At 36.7% G+C, this 19,400-nt stretch overlaps 6 protein-coding genes across 10 annotated transcripts; 4 read left to right on the plus strand and 2 right to left on the minus strand.

Annotated features, from left to right (window-relative positions):
- The first annotated feature begins 38 nt into the window (after positions 1-38).
- Positions 39-4,602, plus strand: LOC149623420 (uncharacterized). 3 transcript variants are annotated; one of them, XM_089853330.1, is made up of 7 exons: positions 39-1,141; positions 2,486-2,647; positions 2,727-2,933; positions 3,365-3,452; positions 3,587-3,933; positions 4,004-4,171; positions 4,241-4,602. In XM_089853330.1, exons 2-7 carry the CDS (start codon positions 2,496-2,498, stop codon positions 4,455-4,457), a joined length of 1,179 nt encoding a protein of 392 aa, XP_089709456.1. In that variant the 5' UTR covers positions 39-1,141; positions 2,486-2,495; the 3' UTR covers positions 4,458-4,602. The 3 variants fall into 3 exon arrangements, with proteins under 3 accessions (XP_089709456.1, XP_089709455.1, XP_089709457.1); XM_089853329.1 differs by lacking the exon at positions 39-1,141 and having other exon boundaries at positions 2,346-2,647; XM_089853331.1 differs by lacking the exon at positions 39-1,141 and having other exon boundaries at positions 2,346-2,647; positions 3,365-3,446.
- Positions 1,140-2,340, plus strand: LOC149623421 (DNA repair protein XRCC3-like). Its single transcript, XM_089853332.1, has 2 exons — positions 1,140-1,581; positions 1,666-2,340. Exons 1-2 carry the CDS (start codon positions 1,260-1,262, stop codon positions 2,331-2,333), a joined length of 990 nt encoding a protein of 329 aa, XP_089709458.1. The 5' UTR covers positions 1,140-1,259; the 3' UTR covers positions 2,334-2,340.
- A 951-nt stretch (positions 4,603-5,553) lies between the features above and the next one.
- Positions 5,554-7,561, minus strand: LOC149623422 (ras-related protein Rab-24-like). Its single transcript, XM_089853334.1, has 6 exons — positions 7,421-7,561; positions 7,173-7,290; positions 7,037-7,108; positions 6,827-6,973; positions 5,967-6,117; positions 5,554-5,897 (listed from the first exon to the last, which is right to left on the minus strand). The coding sequence occupies exons 2-6, from the start codon at positions 7,287-7,289 to the stop codon at positions 5,761-5,763; spliced, it is 624 nt and encodes a 207-aa protein (XP_089709460.1). The 5' UTR covers position 7,290; positions 7,421-7,561; the 3' UTR covers positions 5,554-5,760.
- LOC149623423 (uncharacterized) lies at positions 7,481-10,050 on the minus strand. Its single transcript, XM_089853335.1, has 3 exons — positions 9,448-10,050; positions 9,155-9,348; positions 7,481-9,084 (listed from the first exon to the last, which is right to left on the minus strand). The coding sequence occupies exons 1-3, from the start codon at positions 9,654-9,656 to the stop codon at positions 8,873-8,875; spliced, it is 615 nt and encodes a 204-aa protein (XP_089709461.1). The 5' UTR covers positions 9,657-10,050; the 3' UTR covers positions 7,481-8,872.
- LOC149623424 (mitochondrial S-adenosylmethionine carrier protein) lies at positions 7,897-8,860 on the plus strand. The gene has a single exon (XM_089853333.1). The coding sequence runs from the start codon at positions 7,897-7,899 to the stop codon at positions 8,689-8,691; it is 795 nt and encodes a 264-aa protein (XP_089709459.1). The 3' UTR covers positions 8,692-8,860.
- A 13-nt stretch (positions 10,051-10,063) lies between the features above and the next one.
- On the plus strand, positions 10,064-18,434 carry 5PtaseI (inositol polyphosphate-5-phosphatase A). Of its 3 annotated transcripts, XM_089853328.1 has the most exons (14): positions 10,064-11,061; positions 11,572-11,613; positions 11,696-11,796; positions 11,959-12,046; positions 12,700-12,763; positions 12,826-12,929; positions 13,011-13,127; positions 13,212-13,352; positions 13,518-13,691; positions 13,763-13,836; positions 13,921-14,029; positions 14,124-14,198; positions 15,182-15,218; positions 17,655-18,434. In XM_089853328.1, the coding sequence occupies exons 1-14, from the start codon at positions 10,999-11,001 to the stop codon at positions 17,861-17,863; spliced, it is 1,398 nt and encodes a 465-aa protein (XP_089709454.1). In that variant the 5' UTR covers positions 10,064-10,998; the 3' UTR covers positions 17,864-18,434. The 3 variants fall into 3 exon arrangements, with proteins under 3 accessions (XP_089709454.1, XP_089709452.1, XP_089709453.1); XM_089853326.1 differs by lacking the exon at positions 17,655-18,434 and having other exon boundaries at positions 15,182-16,089; XM_089853327.1 differs by lacking the exons at positions 10,064-11,061; positions 11,572-11,613; positions 17,655-18,434 and having other exon boundaries at positions 11,923-12,046; positions 15,182-16,089.
- Positions 18,435-19,400: the final 966 nt, after the last annotated feature.

Consider the following 19,400-nt stretch of genomic DNA (forward strand, 5'->3'; position numbering starts at 1 on the left):
TTTTCCATTTTCTTTTTTAATTAATTAACTTAGATAAATATAATAAACAAAAGAATAAGTACGCGCAATTTTTTGGGTACGTTAGGTTTAGACTGGTAAAGATTGCGCGCCAAAGACAAGTTTTTCAGCATTTAAATACAGAGAAATTAATACTTAAAGGGAATATAACCCCCTTTAGTGCATGACTGGGGCAGGGTGACCTCTTTTCCTATAATATTTTTCCTATATTCCCTTATATTTTCATGGTAACTCGTTTTTTTTTTTTTTTTTCAAATTTCTTACTATAGAGTGCTGTCAGTTGTGACGTCAGATCCAGGGTTAAACGTCACGAGTCTGCCTTTAGCAATGGGCGGCCATGACAGTTACCGTTTTTTCTTTATGGGAAAACAGCATGGGTTACGTCACACCGGCGCTTCTGACAGCACTCTATATTTCCTTGTAGAGGAATTAAAAAATTTCAGATGTCACCCAGCTGGGGGTGGAAGAAAAGTGCGGAGTTATATTTCCTTTTAAGCAATTTATTCCGTAATTTATATATTTTTCTGTTGGTGTTTATTGAATACTTATTCCCAGATTGTTTAATATTATGCTTTAAAGGTAATTAAGTACTAAGTAGTATATAAAAAAGTCAGGTTTTTGTTTTAGAATATAATATTTTTTTTTTGTCACTGAGAAAAAACTATTGTGTAATATGATTAAAATCTAAGCTAACACATGAGCGGGTTTCGAATTGAATTGTAAGCTTCTGTCTTAATTAAGAGTTAAACATGTGTTTATATTTTATTAGTCGGAAGCTAATAAAACGTGGACCAACCAGGAAAATTTTGTTTCTATTTACGTTTTAATTATATTAAATTATAACTTACGTTTTTCGAAAAAATTAGCCAAAGCACGTGATATCTGAAGTTTGAAAAAGCTGCTTTTAAAATCTGCCCAATCAAAAGCCTTATTAAACATCACGTGACACGCGTCAACCGCCATCTATACAACATTCATATTTCAAAATAGGCTTAGCACAAGTCTTTAAAGCGGTCATTGCAAGTAAGGTGATCGTGGTGACTTCGAGTTTTTTTGCGTTTTTAAATCAGTTTTTATTTTAAATATCAAACTCAATTTACTTCTTTCTTTAAAATCATCAACGGTGAGTGTTTTTGTGTTACATTTTAACGGTTTTCCTGGTAATAAAGTGCGGGTATAGTTATAATGATCAAAATTATCTTCTTCAATGGTCAATCCTAAGCCTTGGTTTCAAAAACAAAATGGCGGCCAGCAATTTAGGCTTAAGCTTCAGCATAGACAATGAACCAAAAGCGATCGACCAAATTGGTTTGGATCCAGACGTTGTGTATTTTCTTAAAAAAGTTAATATTGATACTCCTAAAAAGATATTAAATGCAATACCAAGTGAACTAGCGCAACTGACAAATCTTCCATATAATATCATATCTCGAGTAATCAGTGTAGTTAGTCAGGCAGTGCTTTCTAATACGCCAATTACGAATGTTATAGATTTGGCAGGGAGTGCTATTGAAGGAAAACTGTCTCTAGGTTGCCCCATAATTGATGGTATATTAAATGGAGGTATTTCGTCTCGTGGTGTAACTGAAATATATGGTGAAAGTGCCAGTGGCAAAACGCAAATATGTCTTCAACTTTGTTTAACAGTTCAAACACCTGTCAGTGAAGGTGGCTTGGATGGCAAAGCCATTTATATTTGTACCGAAGACTTATTCCCCAGTAAACGTTTAAACGAAATGATAAGCCTTTATAAACGAGCGAAACCTCAATTTAACCGTGTAAACTTCATGGATAATGTCTTTATTTCGCAAATTGGCAGTTCCGATAATTTGATTAGTTGCGTTTGCACCAAAATGGAAACTTTAATCAAAAATTGCAACGTTAAACTATTGGTATTAGATTCAATTACCGCTACATTTCGCTGCGACTACGATCTCGACCAAAATGCAAAACGAGCTCAAGATATCCAAAAATTAGGTTACTCTTTGCATAAATTGGCGCAAAAGTACAATTTGGTGGTTGTGTGCGTGAACCAAGTTGCCGATAATATCGATAATAATAAACCCTGGTGTAGAAACATCGATGGAACTTTAACTCCGGCGTTAGGTTTGGCTTGGACTAATTTAGTCACGTCAAGAATCCAAGTGGCTAGAACTCAATACAGTGTGAATCGCTATGAGACTGATAGTGGTACTAAAGAGTGTAATGTACCAGCTCCTGTCTGTACCATGAAAGTCATACGCGCTCCAAATTTACCAATGACAAAAATTAGTTACATTGTTACTTCTGGCGGGGTTGTGGGAATAAAACTATAAGACCTTGGTTGTGTTGTTTGATGTTTGTTTACAAATTTTTTTGGGGAAATTGAATTTGGAAATATTTGACAACCCTCCATGGAAAAAGCGCGTTGGACGTTTTTTATCGCAACCCGAGACAGAGCACCTTTAACTTAAGAACCAATTTTTAGATTGTTCGCGATGAGTTCTGAGGAAACAGAAACACCTCGAAATGATTTAGGAGACGCGAGAAACGTCAAGGAGGATATAGGCAGTCTAATGACCCTTGATGATAAAACTCCAGGGATTGAAAAGTTGATCAACTTGAGTTTTGAATCTGAGCGAACTTTGAAGTGCGTTTCATAATTTCCTAACCTTTGACATTATTAATAAGGCTTTAGATTAAACTTAATAACTTGAAATTTGACACAGCGAAAAAATAGCCTCTGTTTCCCAAAACCTGGGTGACGCTCAGGAGACTTACGTCCAAATTGACGATTCAAACGCGAGTAATTTAGAAATGAACCGGGAATTCACTTTGTTTCCTATGACCAACGAAGATTCGAATAAACCAAACCAAGAACCATTGCAATTGTCTAATCAACAAGGTTCTTACGGTTATAGTCAGAATAACAACGTGTATGTCATAAGTTACAGCAGAAGTGAGATGAGACTCGAAGTGAAGGGCTCTAGCATTGATAGTAGATCCTGGCACTAGTGAACAAATTTGAGGATTTTATGCCGCTTCCTTCGCGCCTACACTACTGTGAAAAAAATTGGTCGAGTTCCTAAAACATTTCCTACCCCCTTCCCCTCGAACTAAAGCCGCGAAACACGGACGCCTGTGCTTGAATCTAGTTGGGCCGTCTACCACCGCGAGCGTCTCACGTTTTGGAGGGAAAATTCAGAAACCGCTACTAGAGGGCCAACCGTTCTTGTGTTATCAAGAATATTCACTTTCGCCGAGTGAAGAATTTGGTTAGCTCAGTACTTCTGGTCTCATCTCACTTCTGGTTACAGTTGCATAGATCATTTTGCGGTGGAAAGAATTAGAACTTTGTCCCTTACAGGCAATGGTCGGAAGATCCTTGTTCATATTTGAAGCCCATTCCCAATGACGCGAAGCCTTCTACTTCAACTTATGAATTGGGGGTATGGGTTAGTTGTAATAGTTTTTTCAGTGGCCGACTGAGCTAGGTTTTATCTACGTGTCTTGCCTACCATTTTGCTCGTTCGGCTTTACATAGTTTTGTTGTAGGTTCAAGTAAACCCTAGTATTTAATCATTGTTAGGATATGATTGATGCTAGTAACAGTCGCGATCCTGATCTACCTCAGACTAAGGTAGGAATGGGCAAGGAAAATTTGTACCACCCAAACAATTCCATTGATGTACAACCAAATGGTCAAGACTATCGCTTTGATAATACAATGCGTCCGCCAATGAAAACAACTCCTCGTCGCTTTTTACCGTATCGCCAACATAAATTGTGCTTCGGCAAGCAACTAGCTCAAGGTTATGACCCTATACCGGTTTTAAGTATACCAAACCCAAATTCAAGTAGCTCATCAAGCAATGAAACTACCGATGAATTTGGTCAGACGTCCGTCGTTACTAGTTCCTCTTCGGACTTTGAAAGGTGCGCGAGTAGCTAAATACGGTCCTTTCAGTTACTTAAAAAAAACCCAACCCAACCACAATCATTTTAGTTTGAACAAAACAACCAATCCTCCTCAGCAAACTTTGCAATTGAATGCGGCTACTAACCATCAAAACCAACACTTGACCAGTAACGCTGGTACTTTGGACAATGTTCCATATTATGTTCCTCGTGATCGGACTCGCGAATATCATAATGAGAAGGAAAGAAATAGGAGGTTGGTACAATCGGTTATTGGGGAAAGTGTCTGACTGACTTCATTTGTTTGTTCTTTAATTACAACTAGATACCGGATTAAGGTTGCCTGTGAGGGTCTAAGGAATTTGGTACCTGGATTGCGAGAGAAGTCGGATAAAGCGACAGCCCTAGAGTTTACAGTTCAGTATCTCATCCATTTGAAGCATATGGTTGGAACAAGATACGATGATGTGAGTACAGTTTTTGGGAAACTAAGTTCTGGAAACTATTTGATATCTTATTTGGATTCTTATGAAAAATATTAAGCCTCTTTCAGTCTCTTTTTGAAATTGTGACATTTTCATTTCGGGTACAAAATTGGAACAGCTCGCGTCCTTTTATAGCTTAAAGTTCTATAGGAAAAGTTCAGCTAACATAACATTAAGGTTTTTCTAAATATAAAAGGAATCAAATATTTAAAATAAAAACTAAATGATCTCTTATTACAAAATAATTAGCATTTAATTAGTCTTAAAAACGAGGTTGAATTCTAACTGGCTGAGTGGGGTAAGGTGATGGTTCTGGCTAGCAGAGTCACGCAACTAAAGCAATGGCGGATGGCGCATGCAGTAGCACGGAGCTGTATTGTAGAAGGAGTAGAGACTCGTAGCTTCCCCTCTATTAAAAAAAGCTAGACCTTATTTGTCCATAAAAAGGGGGTATGAATTTTGACCCTCCCTCCAAACCTAGGCGAGCCAATGTAAACAATAAAGATGGCCGCGAGCTACGAACGTTCAGGACGGTTAAGCCTCGGTCTTTTGTGTATTGAGTCCGGGTGACGGGAGTTTCTCAAGCGTTTGCAAATCTTATTTAAATTTTTATTTTTACTATTATTTCTATTTATATTAACTATAATATGGAAAATATTCAAAGAATTAAGCCGGGAAAGAAGAAAACGACGCCTTCTTTAAAACACGTGACGTCAGAGATTGTTTACATTGGCTCGGTATGCGCGAAAATTGTGCGCGGAGCACTAGTACGCTTATGTCTAGGCCTTAGAGGCCTAGTCTCTACTCCTTCTACAATACAGCTCTGTGGCAGTAGTCCTCGTTTTTAAGACTAATTAAATGCTAATTATTTTGTAATAAGAGATCATTTAGTTTTTATTTTAAATATTTGATTCCTTTTATATTTAGAAAAAGGCTGCTCTTTTAAGGTATAATGTTATGTTACTTGAACTTTTCCTTTAAGTCTAAACATATCTAATTCTTATTCAGGAGTTCATTCAAACATTCACCAACATGTATTGAAGTGCATGCCTAATCCTATTTTTGCATGGCATCCTTTTATCTCTAGTTATATTATCATTTATCAAACACGGTTTTTATTTTTTTTTGTAAGCTACAAGAAGAGTCTTACATATTTTCTTGACAATAACTCTTTATTTACAATAACAATATCAAAATTTCTTACATAACTATAAACATTATTTTATTTTTTTTTTTGTATTCTTAATACATAGTATATAATCTGTATAAAGCTTGTTAATATTACAAAATAGCGATAATTTTAATTTAGTTTGGGGCTAAAAGGGGGGGGGGGGAGTTTTAGCCACGCAATTTCTCAGTCTCAGTCATTCCCACCGCAGCAATTTTTAGGTGCCTTTGACGCTCCTGGATTTAATACTACACCCGCCACCCCAGTGCGTTTCTCTGGTGCTGTGGAAGCTTTTAGATAATCAATGGCTACTTTATGAAATAGTTCCTCTATCGGGGAGAAATATCAGTTGGGGTTAAAGAGGGCGGGGATTTGTTGACTTTCTATTAATTACTCACCAACGTTTTCCCCGGTTTTGCTTGATGTTTCAAAGACTTGGGCCCCAATTTCATCCGCATAGTCTGTAGTTGTATGGTAATCAACTTTCCGGTTGTCTTTGTTGTTTTGGACTAAATCCATCTTTGTTCCGCATAGGTAAAGTTTGCAGTTCTAAATAGATTAATATTATCATTAGGACTAAGGGTGTTTGAGCACAGCCCACTCGATCACGCAAGTTGCACGCGCTATAGAAGCCCGCTCAATCGACCCTAAAAATGAGAATAACATAGGTTCGGTCTAAAATTCAAACCCGTCTGGTTTTAACATGGGCGTCTATGGGAGGGGACCAGTTTTTTCAACGTTTTTGACAATATTAGTGCATCTACTGGTTCAAATCTCTTGAATTTTTAATGAGACGTGTATTGAAAGGTTTGATATTATCCTGTAAAATTTAAAGTCTTCAGCTATAATAGTTTTTTTGTAATAAAATAAAAATCATCACATAGTAGAGAAATTGAAGGATTTATTTCTCTACTATGTGATGATTTTTATTTTTTATAAAAAAAACTATTATAGCTGAAGACTTTAAATTTTGCAGGATAATATCAAACCTTTCAATACACGTCTCATTAAAAATTCAAGAGATTTGAACCAGTAGATGCACTAATATTGTCAAAAACGTTGAAAAAACTGGTCCCCTCCCATAGACGCCCATGTTAAAACCAGACGGGTTTGAAAGTTTAGACCGAACCTATGTGACGCGCCGCACTCGCGAGTTAACATGTAAAAAAAATCGTTTGGACGGGCTTCTAAAGCGCGTGCAGCCAGCGTGCGTGATCAAGTGGGCTATGGTTTGAGAAAGAGGATGATTATATAATACCTCTTCGTGCTTTTTTAACTCTTTAACCCAAAATTGTGCTCTCTCAAAACTAGTCTCATCAGTTAAATCGTAACAAATAATAGCAGCTCCCGCCCCTCTGTAGTAAATTCGACTCATAGATTCGTATCGTTCGCTGCCAGCAGTGTCCTATTATGAAATTTGTTTTTGGCATTAAATCTATTTACCTTAGAATATTTTTAAATTTTATACCCAAACACCAATTGTTATGGGTCTATACTCGTCAAAGTCTAACTTTTTAGCCCCAAATGCAGCTCCTATAGTCTACAGAAACAAACTTGGTGTTAGACACGTTGCTTCCAATTAGTAGACAATTGAATGAACGTACATTTTGATATGGAACACTGTCACCTGAAAATCTATCGTGGAGGTAACGTTCAGCCAAACTAGTCTTTCCCCCATATTGCTTTCCAAGCATCACAACTTTAAGGTCAATTTTACTCATTCTATATTAAATAAAGATTAAAAACAAAGATTGCAAATAGGGAACTTAAAGAAAAGGCGTTGGCTTATAGATAAAATGATAAAACTCCCCGTTAAAAACGCTTGTCAATCATATAATTAACCAAGGCTTACTTAGCTTCAAAAAACTCCACGGTAAAGGCACAAATTACGGTCGAAGAATTCGATTATCCGTCATGATATTTCACGATTGTTATCGCGTATTTATTTTTTATCACATAAGTTCGCTTTCTTAGCTATTGCAAAATTTAAATTATATTTTAACGCTCTTTGTGCACCAAAAAAAGACGGCCATTTAAACTTTTTATCTACACGTGACTGAACAATCCCAAACCTACCCAATCAGATGGCGACACTGTCGCTTTGTTTACATTTTGGCCTACTAACGCGTTCAGGGCGAAAAACGAAAATGCGCAATCTCTAGGCAAATCGGTGCTTACGGTGTATCGCGCTGAATACATTTAGGAGTAACAGGAAGCTATTTTAAATAGTTGCGTAATTTCAAAGATGGCGTTAAGACATGTGGAAATTAGTAACCTTAATTTGCTAGTGGGTGTAAACGAAGTTTAAGAGAAAAAATATCGGTAAATATGGATTCTTCTTTCGCAATCGCGTTGTTTAGTGGCGCTTTAGCCGGTTTAGCCGTAGATTTCACGTTGTTTCCGTTGGATACGATTAAAACTAGACTTCAAAGCAAAGCTGGCTTCGCAAAATCTGGCGGTTTCAAAAGTATTTATTCGGGAATTGGGTCCATCGCTTTGGGCTCAGCGCCGGGAGCCGCCCTTTTCTTTTGTTCCTACGAATCGGTGAAAGCTCAGCTGGGCAATACAGTTTCATCGCATATGATCGCGTCCATTGTCGGTGAAATAGCCGCTTGCATTATTAGAGTTCCGACGGAAGTGGTCAAGCAGCGCGCGCAAGCGAACAGTCAGCTATCTAGTCTGGCTTCGTTCAAGGCCACCGTCGCTTCGGAGAGCTTCAAAGGACTTTATCGCGGATACGGAAGCACAATAGCGCGCGAAATTCCTTTTTCGATCTTGCAATTTCCATTGTGGGAGTTTTTGAAGGACGAATGGAGCTCCCAGCAGGGTAGAAGAGTGGAATCCTGGCAGGCCGCTGTATGCGGGGCTGTGGCGGGAGGATTTGCCGCGGCCTTGACCACTCCTTTGGACGTGGCCAAAACGAGAATTATGTTGGCTGTCAAAAACGTCGACGCTGCGGCGGAAGCCAGTTTTACAATCGTCTTGAGAGATATATATAGGGAGGCCGGCCTTCGTGGACTGTTTTCCGGCATAGCGCCTAGGGTGGTTTGGATTTCTCTAGGAGGTTTTATTTTCTTAGGAGTTTATGAGAAAACCAGAGATCTATGCGGGGGCGTTCTATAGAAACTTAAATTAAACCCTTAGGGGCCAACTCTAAGCTTATACGCGTACATCGAGACTTACAAATGCTATATACTTAATATAACAATAATTCTTCCGAAAATGAATGTATTAAAAATAGTTTTATTTAAAACTTGATTAAAAACGAATAAAAAAAATATATATAAAAACATTTGTGGGTGTCTTATGGATCGAGACTCATATGACGGCGTAGTCTGTCCAATCGTAACCAGTGTCTCGCCATTAAATCTTGCGTTTTGAAAAAGAATCCAGCTAACCAAGATAGACGAATGGTAACGTTAGCTGTCATTGAGGATGAATGATACAAATTTCCCTCTACCGAAGCCGAAGCCGTAGAACGTAAATCTCTAAAGTTCATTTGGCTATTTTCATACACTGTGTAGAGGGTGAAAACGAAATAATAAATAATCCAATTAACTTGACACCCGTAAATCCCTTTTAATACCGCAGATAAAGCGATGTATGCAGGTGGTATAATCCGCGTTTATAAGGTAGTATTTGCCCTCCGGTTTTACAACGTAATTAGCCGTTACGATTGATTGACCCCCACCATCAAGGTGCGGGTCATTTTGCTCTAAAATGACTGAATAATGCCATTCGGGGTGCTTGAATTCGTCCGAAGTTACTTTAATGATTCGGCTGGAATAGATTTTAAATAATTTTTTTAAGGGTGGTTTAGCTATTCGAAGTCGACCTAGCGGTTTTCCCTAGCTTCTAGAATTACCATAGATAACTTACGTTTTTGGGTCGGAAACTTTAAAATGGCTTAAATCGGCGACGACGTCCCAGGCGTATTTGGCGGTTCTGCCCCGGATGACCATGGAATGGGTGGCGGTAGTCATCCCTTCCCTCATTAGGATAAACCATCGCATTAGGTAAATTGCCACCAAAAATGCGCATATTTTCCTGAAGGAAAGTTTACCCAAATTAAATCTCCTCGGTGGCATTTTGCGCGCGGAGCTAATACCGATTCCCTTTACTTCAAATTATACTTGGATTTTTAGGACGCCAGAATAAAGGCCTCCCTTTCCTATACGAATGAATTACTCTTTTTCTCGCACGAATATTGAACTTTAACCTCCGGTAGAAGGTACTAAGAAAAAAAGAAATTTTTAATATTATATCGCGTCAACTGGCAAATAAGATGAAAAGAACCAGGGACGTAAAACCTCTACGGGATACTCTTTGAGCACCGTAATCTTTAAAATCTTTATTTCAATATTCGTAGAATTATATAATAAATTCCTTTTGTGGTACCACGCGATATTAAATTTCATTCATTATCATTGCCTTTTCAAGATTAAAGAATTCTCTCCGCGACTATTTCGGGCTCTAAAGAAAATCTCAGGGGTCACTTTTGAAATAATTCACTTTTCCCAAAGAAACTTAGGTCAAAAGGGGGGAAATTTCTTATCATACTAAGACTGCAATGTTGTATATGTATAGGTTTTTTTCCTGCCTATTTCTTCCCTCAGAAACTTGAAGGAATAGAAAGTTTTGAAACTATCGGCTAACCCCACCCGTTCCATATTGTATTTCCCAAGGAATTTTTTTTTCAAAGTTCTTTTTATTTAACTTTCCGATTTTTCCAATGTTTGATCTGTTTTTCATAACATAGGATTGGTAGAAATTTACGAGTATCGATATATTCCAAAGTAAATTACAATCTTCGAAATTTATCGAATATATAACCCGTACTTTTCTGCCATTTGGAAAAGTGAATAGAATTCTTCCCCTCCCCGAACTTTCTTCCCTCATTTTTATTATCACGAAAAGTTAACCCATTTTTCAAAGAAAAAAAAAAGATTTTATGTTTGAAGTGCCGATTACGTCACGTCACGTGGTTGATTGACGCAAATTCAGCGCCCGCGGGAGGGTGCTGTTAACTAGGATGATGAATCCTTCGTACCCAGTATACGCTTTGAAATTCAAGTAAGGTTTTTCATAATTGTACTATCCATTCTGGGTCCGATGTATTTGTCATCCATTGTATACTATAGGCCTAAAAACAGGGGGGGAAAGAGTGAAGAGAGAGGCTGAGAGAGAGAGTGTTTTAAAACAAGAAAACACGGTGGAAATCGTAACGGAAGTTGAGAGGCAAATAAAAAAGATCAAGAAAATTTGTCTGCAGAAACGTTAGCTTTTGCTTTTGTAGTATCGGCGATCTATCTTTTATTTTTCGGAGAGGTTTTTTACGGCCTAATTAAAGGGGTCATAGAGTCCGCGAATCTCTGCGGGACGGGAGTCATCGAGGTTCAAAGGGCTGCGGAGCCTTTTTAGGGTGAAGCCATGGAACTCAACGATATTCCCGTACTTTTAGTTACGGCGAACGTGGGATCCATATTTCAGGACGTGAGTTATCCCATTTTTAATTAATTTCGACTTATATTAATCCGCCAAAAGTGAATCTACATTTGATTATACTGAGAAAAGGCCTACGCCTATAAAAAACTAGGCTTAGCAATTTCGGCATTAACCCATTTTCCGCAAGCCTTTGCTTCTTTAAATCATTTTCTTAATCCATTCTAGTTTCACGCGGATTTAATTGGCAATTAATTAACAATTTGAATTAATTAAAAAATTACTTGACTAACGTAATGTTATATTAAAAGTGCAATCGATTTTAAACTAGGCGCATTAATTATACTGAAGTAATAACGTTAATCCCCAATTCTCTTACGAAGCATGATCAGCCTAAGGCAAATTCATGTTTCCGAGTTCCGACATACCATAATACGTTAATCTTACGAAGCATGATCAGCCTAAGGCAAATTCATGTTTCCGACATACCATAAATGTAGAACGTGCTTAAATTATGATTAATTACGAAGTTTTTAGTAATGTTTTCATGAATATGTGTAGCCGGAATTCTTACTAAAAACATGGGTGAAGGAATTTTTGGCTGTAAGTTAAATTAATTTTACACTTAACACAATCGTTTAGGAAACATTTTAAGCGCTACTTTTTTTAAAAAACTAATTAACAGACTGTAAAGAAATTTCAACCGCAATTTCTGGCATTACATTGTCAAGAAGTAGGGGGGAAAAGCTACGAAGAATCCATGATATATGTTCAAGATTTTGTCAGGTAGATTTTAATTTTTCATCTTTCATTTATTTTGTTAATATGGATTTACGTGTTTAAACCTTAAATTGGCAGAAACCAAATGACCCCTTTTGCTTTAAGCTATATTATTTAATATTCAATTTTTAGGTAATTATGCAAAAACTTTTATTCCTAATATTTAAGGACACTCATGGCCAGTGAAGAGTTAATGAACTTTGGACAAGTGCGCGTCTTTTTAGACGAAGATTACAGCTGCACAGAAAAGTTTACTGTAAGTAGTTATAATAGAAAAGAGATAAAAGTGAATTGAAATCTTATTGATTTAAGATATTTAAAGTACTCATGTAGGCTTAAACAGGGTTCGTACACGACCTGGAAAACCTGGAAAAGTCAGGGAAATTGAAAATGGGCCTAAAAAGTCAGGGAAATTTAAAATGAACCTAAAATGTCAGGGAAATGTCAGGGAAAAATATATTGGAGGGAAATTTAAAGTATAATGGTGATCAGAAACATTTTTGTCTGAGATTTGAGCAAAGCCCCAAATTCGCGGAGCTCGCTTTGCTCGCTTAGGTTATTTATGATTTACTTTAAATTAAATTTAAACGAATTAATTGGCTAATTTTTATAAAAATAACTCGTGCAAAAATTATTTGAGTGAATATAGATTGGTTTTCATATACGTTCGCCATGTACGTTATTGCAAATGGTCAGGGAAATTTGTGGAATTTAGTCAGGGAAAACCTGGAAAAGTCAGCTAGGAATTTCATTCCAAAAATTTTGTACGAACCCTGTTAAAAATCTTGACTTTTAAAATAAAAGAATGTTTAAGGAGATTAAAAAGTCATTGCGGTTTCTTTTCTTTAAGAACTATTGCGTTAATTTCCTTCTAAAACCCAATTTTTCCTTTTTTAAAAAATTCAAAAGGCTCTAGGAAACTTGTATTTTATTCACAATGCGATTGAAAATGTTCAGATATATGACTTTCAAGGTAAAAATATCATTTTAAGTTTAATGTTCTACGTAGATTTGAACCTTTTTTGTTCTTTATAGATTTAGCTTTTGTTCCGGTTGTGGGTAAAGAAGTTCATTCGGGTAATATAGAAAAGGTCACAACTAAAGAAAAGGCAAAATTCCCTAAGGAATTTTTTCCAGAAGTAAAAGAAAAAACCAAAAAAATTTTTTTTTTATAAAATAATTATGTTAAATGAAAATGTGTTTTCTTTTCTTTTCTTTAGTGTAAATGGTCCAGGAAAGGTTTTATGAGAACGAGATGGATTCTGAATGGAACAACATTTGACCTCATTAACATTCATTTATTTCACGATGCCTCTAATATTGTGGCTATGGAAACAGTTTAGTCCATTTTATTTTTTTTATATTCAGTAATAAAGATCGAAGAGTAACAATCAATGTAAATTATCTGATTTTTATCGTAGTTCCCATCATCATATACCAAAAACAGGCGACACGCTTTAGAATATACTTTGCGGAGATTCCAAAGTGACAGTTATGGGAAAGCTCCCTTTTTCATATTTGGAGATTTCAACTTTCGTCTAGATACGTCTGGAGTAATTCACGTTAGTTTCTAAATTCTTTGATTTTTGCTTTGTTTGTCGAGTGACGTAGTTTTAATGTTTTTTGCTTTGTTTGTCGAGTGAAGTAGTTTTAATGTTTTTTGCTTTGTTTGTCGAGTGACGTAGTTTTAATGTTTTTTTTTCTTTGAAATTGGTTTGTATCTCTAGAGGTTGACCAATAAGGCTGCTCCGATTTTGGTAAAAAATCCAAAGAATGGAGAGATTGTTAAGGTGATGTATCGCGATCCGACCAATGATAAAAGAGTCCTCTTGACTTTGGAAAAGAAAATGTTTGAAGTTGAGAGCCACGAGGATGTTTTCCTTAGGAATAGTCAGAAATGGGTGAGAAAATTTCGCTTGCCACTCTTATTTTATCTTCCTTATAATCTTATTTACTTGTTGGAAATAAACAGCTTCACGAATATGACAAAGAGTTACAGTCATTTAGAGACAGTGTATTTGAATATCAAATAAATTTTCATCCCAGGTTTGTGAATATTTATTTATTTATTTTTTTTATTATTTTAGAGTTTCTGTATTTGACGCGAATATTTTCACGTTATTATTTTAGTTACCCATTCAGAGAGGATGCTGGTGGAGCCACTTCATACATGAGAACACGTTGCCCTTCATGGTGCGATCGAATTCTTCTCAGTAAATCTGCCAAATCCCTCGTAACGGTAAGCGGAATATTCTTTCAAGTTGCTTTTAGAGTTAGTTTTTATTAAATGGTTTTAATACAAATTTTTAATGAACTTGCTTTTTTATTTTCAGAATCCTGAAGAGAATGAAAATGCTCAGGTTGTTTATCAGTTATTGGGAGAGTCTGTCTGTATGGGTGATCATAAGGTTAGTATTTAGGGCCTTTTCATGTGTTGAGACACAGGGGATAGGTGGGAAAATAAGCACTCTTAGTGTCCCGTTTATTGTCTATTCGGCGCCCCGTTGACGGTCGATTCGGCGCCCCGTTGACGGTCGATTCGGCGCCCCGTTGACGGTCGATTCGGCGCCCCGTTGACGGTCGATTCGGCGCCCCGTTGACGGTCGATTCGGCGCCCCGTTAACGGTCGATTCGGCGCCTCGTTATTGGTCGATTCGGCGCCCCGTTAAAGGTCGATTCGGCGCCCCGTTAACGGTCGATTCGGCGCCTCGTTATTGGTCGATTCGGCGCCTCGTTATTGGTCGATTCGGCGCCCCGTTAACGGTCGATTCGGCGCCCCGTTAACGGTCGATTCGGCGCCCCGTTAACGGCCGATTCGGCGCCCCGTTAACGGCCGATTCGGCGCCCCGTTAACGGCCGATTCGGCGCCCCGTTAACGGCCGATTCGGCGCCCCGTTAACGGCCGATTCGGCGCCCCGTTAACGGCCGATTCGGCGCCCCGTTAACGGCCGATTCGGCGCCCCGTTAACGGCCGATTCGGCGCCCCGTTAACGGCCGATTCGGCGCCCCGTTAACGGCCGATTCGGCGCCCCGTTAACGGCCGATTCGGCGCCCCGTTAACGGCCGATTCGGCGCCCCGTTAACGGCCGATTCGGCGCCCCGTTAACGGCCGATTCGGCGCCCCGTTAACGGCCGATTCGGCGCCCCGTTAACGGCCGATTCGGCGCCCCGTTAACGGTCGATTCGGCGCCCCGTTAACGGTCGATTCGGCGCCCCGTTAACGGTCGATTCGGCGCCCCGTTAACGGTCGATTCGGCGCCCCGTTAACGGTCGATTCGGCGCCCCGTTAATGGTCGATTGGTTTAGAAACCTGTCATTAACTTTATTCACTTTTTTTTTCATTTGCTGATAAAATGTTCAAACTTGGATTCATCTCTTGAAACTGACTCAGCCTGTATTGCTAAACTTCAAACTCCGCCCCATGGCAGGTAGGCAGTATGAATTTATTACTGATCCCGCTATATCCGAGCCACTTCCCAAAGTCCCGTGTCGAAGAGCTTTTTCGAACCCTGTTGAACTCTATCCAACAATCAACAAAAACAATGTCACTAATTTTTGGCCAAATGGCGACGCTTCCGCGGAAAGTCGCGAACCTCTAAATAATCCAGCGTCCGACGCGAAACCTCAGCACCCTCCGGCTTGTCGCGTCGCGAGTGAGAGCGCGCTACAAGGCCAAAGTCAAGAAACTTATTTAAAAAAAACTATTGATAAACTGAAAAGTAGTCCCTTTTCGCTTAGTCGAAAATCTAGCCGGTGTACGGGACAAAATTCTTCCTCCTCGTCTAATAACGTTTACTCAGGGGTGAATGAAGGAGATATTGAACTCGTTCGTTCGGAGATTAATGATGAGAGATTATCCAGTCCTTTGTTGGAGGAAAGAATAGTACGAGACCCCTCCGAGGTCGTGTTAGAACTTAATTTAACGCAAACTAAAGAAATGGGGGATATTGACGCGAATGTAGAAGGAAAATTAAGACTGATTAAAGAGGAAATTTCGGATGATACGGTCACCTTAAAAAGCTCCCAAAATGACTCCTTCGTAAGCGATCCTGTACCACCACCACCAACAAATAATCCCGCTTTGAACTCTGTCAGTGCCAATGACCCATCCTCTAATACGTCCCAAAGGAGAAATTGTTTCGATTGTTGCGTTATTTTGTGATCAGTTGTTTTTAATTGATGCGGATTTTTCACTTTTTGCAATGTCTTGTTTTTTCTTCCAATTTTTATTATTATATACGTATACTCTTGGTTTTCGAAGTTGTTTAAAAACTTCCTTCGCAAAATAATTATTTTGCATGTGAGTATTGAATCATTTTCTTTGGATTATTTTATTCGTGGATTTCAAACTAATTTCTCAGTCGGTTTTACGGAGACTTAAAACATTTTTGGGAGAATGTCTATTTTTTTTTTTTTTTTTGAAAAGCACTTTTCGAGCACTTATCTTTTAATCATGCATGAAGGCTTGGATTTTTATTTTTATTTTCTTATTTTAAACTAAAGGCCCGTTTTCAATCAACTTTTTCCAAGCTTTTCGCTGTGGCTTTTTTGGGAACTTTTGACGGGCTTTCGAAGATAAAAAATCTTCAAAAAAAATTAAAGCGGAAAAGCTGAAACTCGTATCGTTTTCAAACAAGCTTCAAATGAATAAAAAATTACAAGTGGGCGTGTTTTCATGTGTGTAGACGTCATTTTCTTTTCAAAAAAGTCCTAAACCCTAGCAAAACGCGCCAAAACTGTTTGAGCGGCAAAAGCTTAAAGAAATGAGAAGCAAATATCAAACTCATTTAGATATCCGCTTCTCGAAGGTTTAAAGCCTGAAAAGACGAAAAGCTGAATTTGAAGCTTGTTTGAAAACACCAAGATTTTTTGCTTCGGCTTTCCGCTGCTACTTTTGAAGCAAAAGCTTAATTTTTGTTCAAAAAAATCTTGATTGAAAACGCGCCTTAAGGTTAATTGGTTCTAAAGCCCTGTTGCGTGAAAAAAAAGGTTCATACAAACCTGGAAAACTCGGGGAAATTTAGAACTTTTAGTAAAATTCATGGGAATCAGGGATATTTGTGAGGTTTGAGTAACTTTGCTCTAAAGGCAGGGAGCCCACCGGTCCTATAATTCCTATAAATTCCTATATTTTTGAACCTGTCCTATATTATCATGCTATAATTTCATGAAAGGTCCTATAATATCCTATATTTTTGACTTAGTCGAAGTTTTCGTATAGTTTAGCATCAAATTTATCAAAATTTAGCTTTTTTTTTTATCGAGATCACATTTGAATGGAGACCGAAATTGTGGAGCTCGCTTAGGATTTTTTATATATTATATTATGTTATATTTTAATTAAGTTCTTCTGAGTTTTCAAAGTAAAATCCAATTTGTTATTTTTTATTTTTTGGGATTTTTCTACATATTTTAATCCCCAAAATTGTATTATATTAGAGCTGCATTTTTAGTCCTATATTTTCCTATAAAAACACGTGATTTTTTTCTCCTATAAAATCCTATAATTCCGGAAAAAAAATCCTATTTTTCCTATAAGGAATTTAAATTTAAGAGTGGGCTCCCTGTAAAGGGGTTCCTTTAACTATAAAAACCACTTCCGTTGTTATTACTTCATATATGGGGGAAAACCTTGAAAACTCAGGGAAATCGGTTTTCCAAAAGTTGTATGAACCCTGAAAGAAAAAATGCTTTATGTCTCTTGAAATAGACTAAGGAACTAAAAAGAAATAAAACTCCGATGCGATTTAAGAAGATTATGTTAAAATCTTAAATCATATTTCAGAGTTTCATTCCTGGTTTTACGTTTTACCATCATCGCAAATATTTCACAACCGTTCGTTTGTTTTGCGAACATTTTTCAGATGGCCACAGTGGATCCGGTTACGGGTCTCCTGATGGACTATGCGCCATTCCTCCCCTTCCCACCCATCAATGCCAATCATCCTCGAGTATTTCGTCCTCTCAAGCCACCGCAGCTATGGGTGCTTCCTCCGGTGATACAGTCACTCGTTACATCCACGTAAAGTATCCGGGATCCCCGGTTCGTATAGTCAGAGAAACAACCGTGTAAGTAAGATAAAGTTAGTTGCGATGGATAAGACCAAGAATTCAATTTAGTCCATTTAAGTTGTGTTTTATATTGCCATTAAGTCGATCGCTTAAATAACGGTTGTTTTTTAAAGAGCGGACTTCTTTCCATTATTGGTTGGCAATTTAACCAACGGTAGTGAATTGCGTAAGATATATATTTATTTCCTTTTTAGAGATGATTGATATAAAGAGGGTGTTGTTTAGCGAGAGATTGATTGAAAAAGTTAAAAGTCTAGTTTTAATTTAACGAGACTGATGAAAAGGTTTTCACAAAAGTACAAAAATACGTCACGTGATTTCCTATTTAGAATTTAATGAATAATGTTGTGGGAAATTTTGATGCGCGCTGCGGGAAAAATATGAGTCTGGAAATGTAGATTGATACTTAGATTCTACTGGTTGGTATTTAGAGCCTCCCTCGTTATAGTTTCTAAATTTAACGCTGACTGCCCCTGGCCATTTATTAATTTCTTAATAAAAAATGCTAGATATATTAGTTTTTAATCAAAAAAATTGTCTAAATTTTATTAATAGATTAGATTAAATTAAATTTAATTGATAAAAAATTAATAATATTTAATTATATTATTAGATTAAATTAAATTAAATTTAATTGATAAAAAATTAATAATATTTAATTATATTATTAGATTAAATTAAATTTAATTGATAAAAAATTAATAATATTTAATTATATTATTAGATTAAATTAAATTTAATTGATTAAAAATTAATAATATTTAATTATATTAATAGATTAAATTAAATTTAATTGATATAAAATTAATAATATTTAATTATATTAATAGATTAAATTAAATTTAATTGATATAAAATTAATAATATTTAATTATTAATTATATTAATTTTAATTAATTATATTAAATTAAAAATTTAGCTTCTATAATTAATTATTAGTAATAAATCATTATTAGTTGGTTGGTTGGTTGGTTAAAATGGGGGTTTAATTTTTAATGAGGGTTAAATTTTCCATATTTATCTTTAATCAAACTTAACACATATGATCCCACCTCAAACTCTACGCTCTAAGCTTGGAAAACAATAACAGATAAAAAAAAAGCAGTTTTCGAAATGAATAGTACAATTAATTGCCTATGCTAAAAACTACTATATGATATATTAACGCAGTTATAAACACTTAAAAACTGTTTCAGTGAATATCAAAAAAAAGAAGTTTTTAATTGTTTCTTTTTAAAGTTTAAATCAAACAAATATAGGTCTACTTTTTCTCTCCAGTTACCCGTTTCCGTTTTTGAGTCTTAGATTAGATAATGATAGTAACGTATCTAGTAACTATATCGTAAGTATATTATGCTTGGTAATTTTATAAGTAATATAGCTGGCCCAGCTCTCTCGCTCGTATTAGCTCAATCTTTGTTAAATACAGCGTGATAATCCCGCGTGACGTAAGGGCTATCAACAACATTTAATATCTAAAATGTGGTTCAACAAATTTAAATGTCAGTCGCTTAATTAGTTTTTCTCGTGAAAACATT

This window comes from Phalangium opilio, unplaced genomic scaffold, assembly GCF_054372755.1.
Source record: "Phalangium opilio isolate 3A_F unplaced genomic scaffold, DU_Popi_V2 ptg000113l_1, whole genome shotgun sequence".
NCBI lineage: Eukaryota > Metazoa > Arthropoda > Arachnida > Opiliones > Phalangiidae > Phalangium > Phalangium opilio.

Excerpts from the sequence above, each read along its gene's own strand:
- LOC149623421 (XM_089853332.1), top strand. The coding sequence starts at position 1,260 with ATGGCGGCCAGCAATTTAGGCTTAAGCTTCAGCATAGACAATGAACCA. Across the intron at positions 1,582-1,665 it reads TGATGGTATATTAAATGGAG|TTCAAACACCTGTCAGTGAA; the intron begins GTATTTCGTCTC and ends TTTGTTTAACAG.
- LOC149623420 (XM_089853330.1), top strand. The coding sequence starts at position 2,496 with ATGAGTTCTGAGGAAACAGAAACACCTCGAAATGATTTAGGAGACGCG. Across the intron at positions 2,648-2,726 it reads GAATCTGAGCGAACTTTGAA|CGAAAAAATAGCCTCTGTTT; the intron begins GTGCGTTTCATA and ends AATTTGACACAG. Across the intron at positions 4,172-4,240 it reads GAGAAGGAAAGAAATAGGAG|ATACCGGATTAAGGTTGCCT; the intron begins GTTGGTACAATC and ends AATTACAACTAG.
- LOC149623422 (XM_089853334.1), bottom strand. The coding sequence starts at position 7,289 with ATGAGTAAAATTGACCTTAAAGTTGTGATGCTTGGAAAGCAATATGGG. Across the intron at positions 6,974-7,036 it reads CCATAACAATTGGTGTTTGG|GACACTGCTGGCAGCGAACG; the intron begins GTATAAAATTTA and ends ATTTCATAATAG. Across the intron at positions 5,898-5,966 it reads CAAAACCGGGGAAAACGTTG|AGGAACTATTTCATAAAGTA; the intron begins GTGAGTAATTAA and ends TCTCCCCGATAG.
- LOC149623424 (XM_089853333.1), top strand. The coding sequence starts at position 7,897 with ATGGATTCTTCTTTCGCAATCGCGTTGTTTAGTGGCGCTTTAGCCGGT.
- LOC149623423 (XM_089853335.1), bottom strand. The coding sequence starts at position 9,656 with ATGCCACCGAGGAGATTTAATTTGGGTAAACTTTCCTTCAGGAAAATA. Across the intron at positions 9,349-9,447 it reads AAAGTTTCCGACCCAAAAAC|CCGAATCATTAAAGTAACTT; the intron begins GTAAGTTATCTA and ends AATCTATTCCAG. Across the intron at positions 9,085-9,154 it reads CATACATCGCTTTATCTGCG|TGTATGAAAATAGCCAAATG; the intron begins GTATTAAAAGGG and ends CCCTCTACACAG.
- 5PtaseI (XM_089853326.1), top strand. The coding sequence starts at position 10,999 with ATGGAACTCAACGATATTCCCGTACTTTTAGTTACGGCGAACGTGGGA. Across the intron at positions 11,797-11,958 it reads TATGTTCAAGATTTTGTCAG|GACACTCATGGCCAGTGAAG; the intron begins GTAGATTTTAAT and ends CTAATATTTAAG. Across the intron at positions 13,128-13,211 it reads ATATTGTGGCTATGGAAACA|TTCCCATCATCATATACCAA; the intron begins GTTTAGTCCATT and ends TTTTTATCGTAG.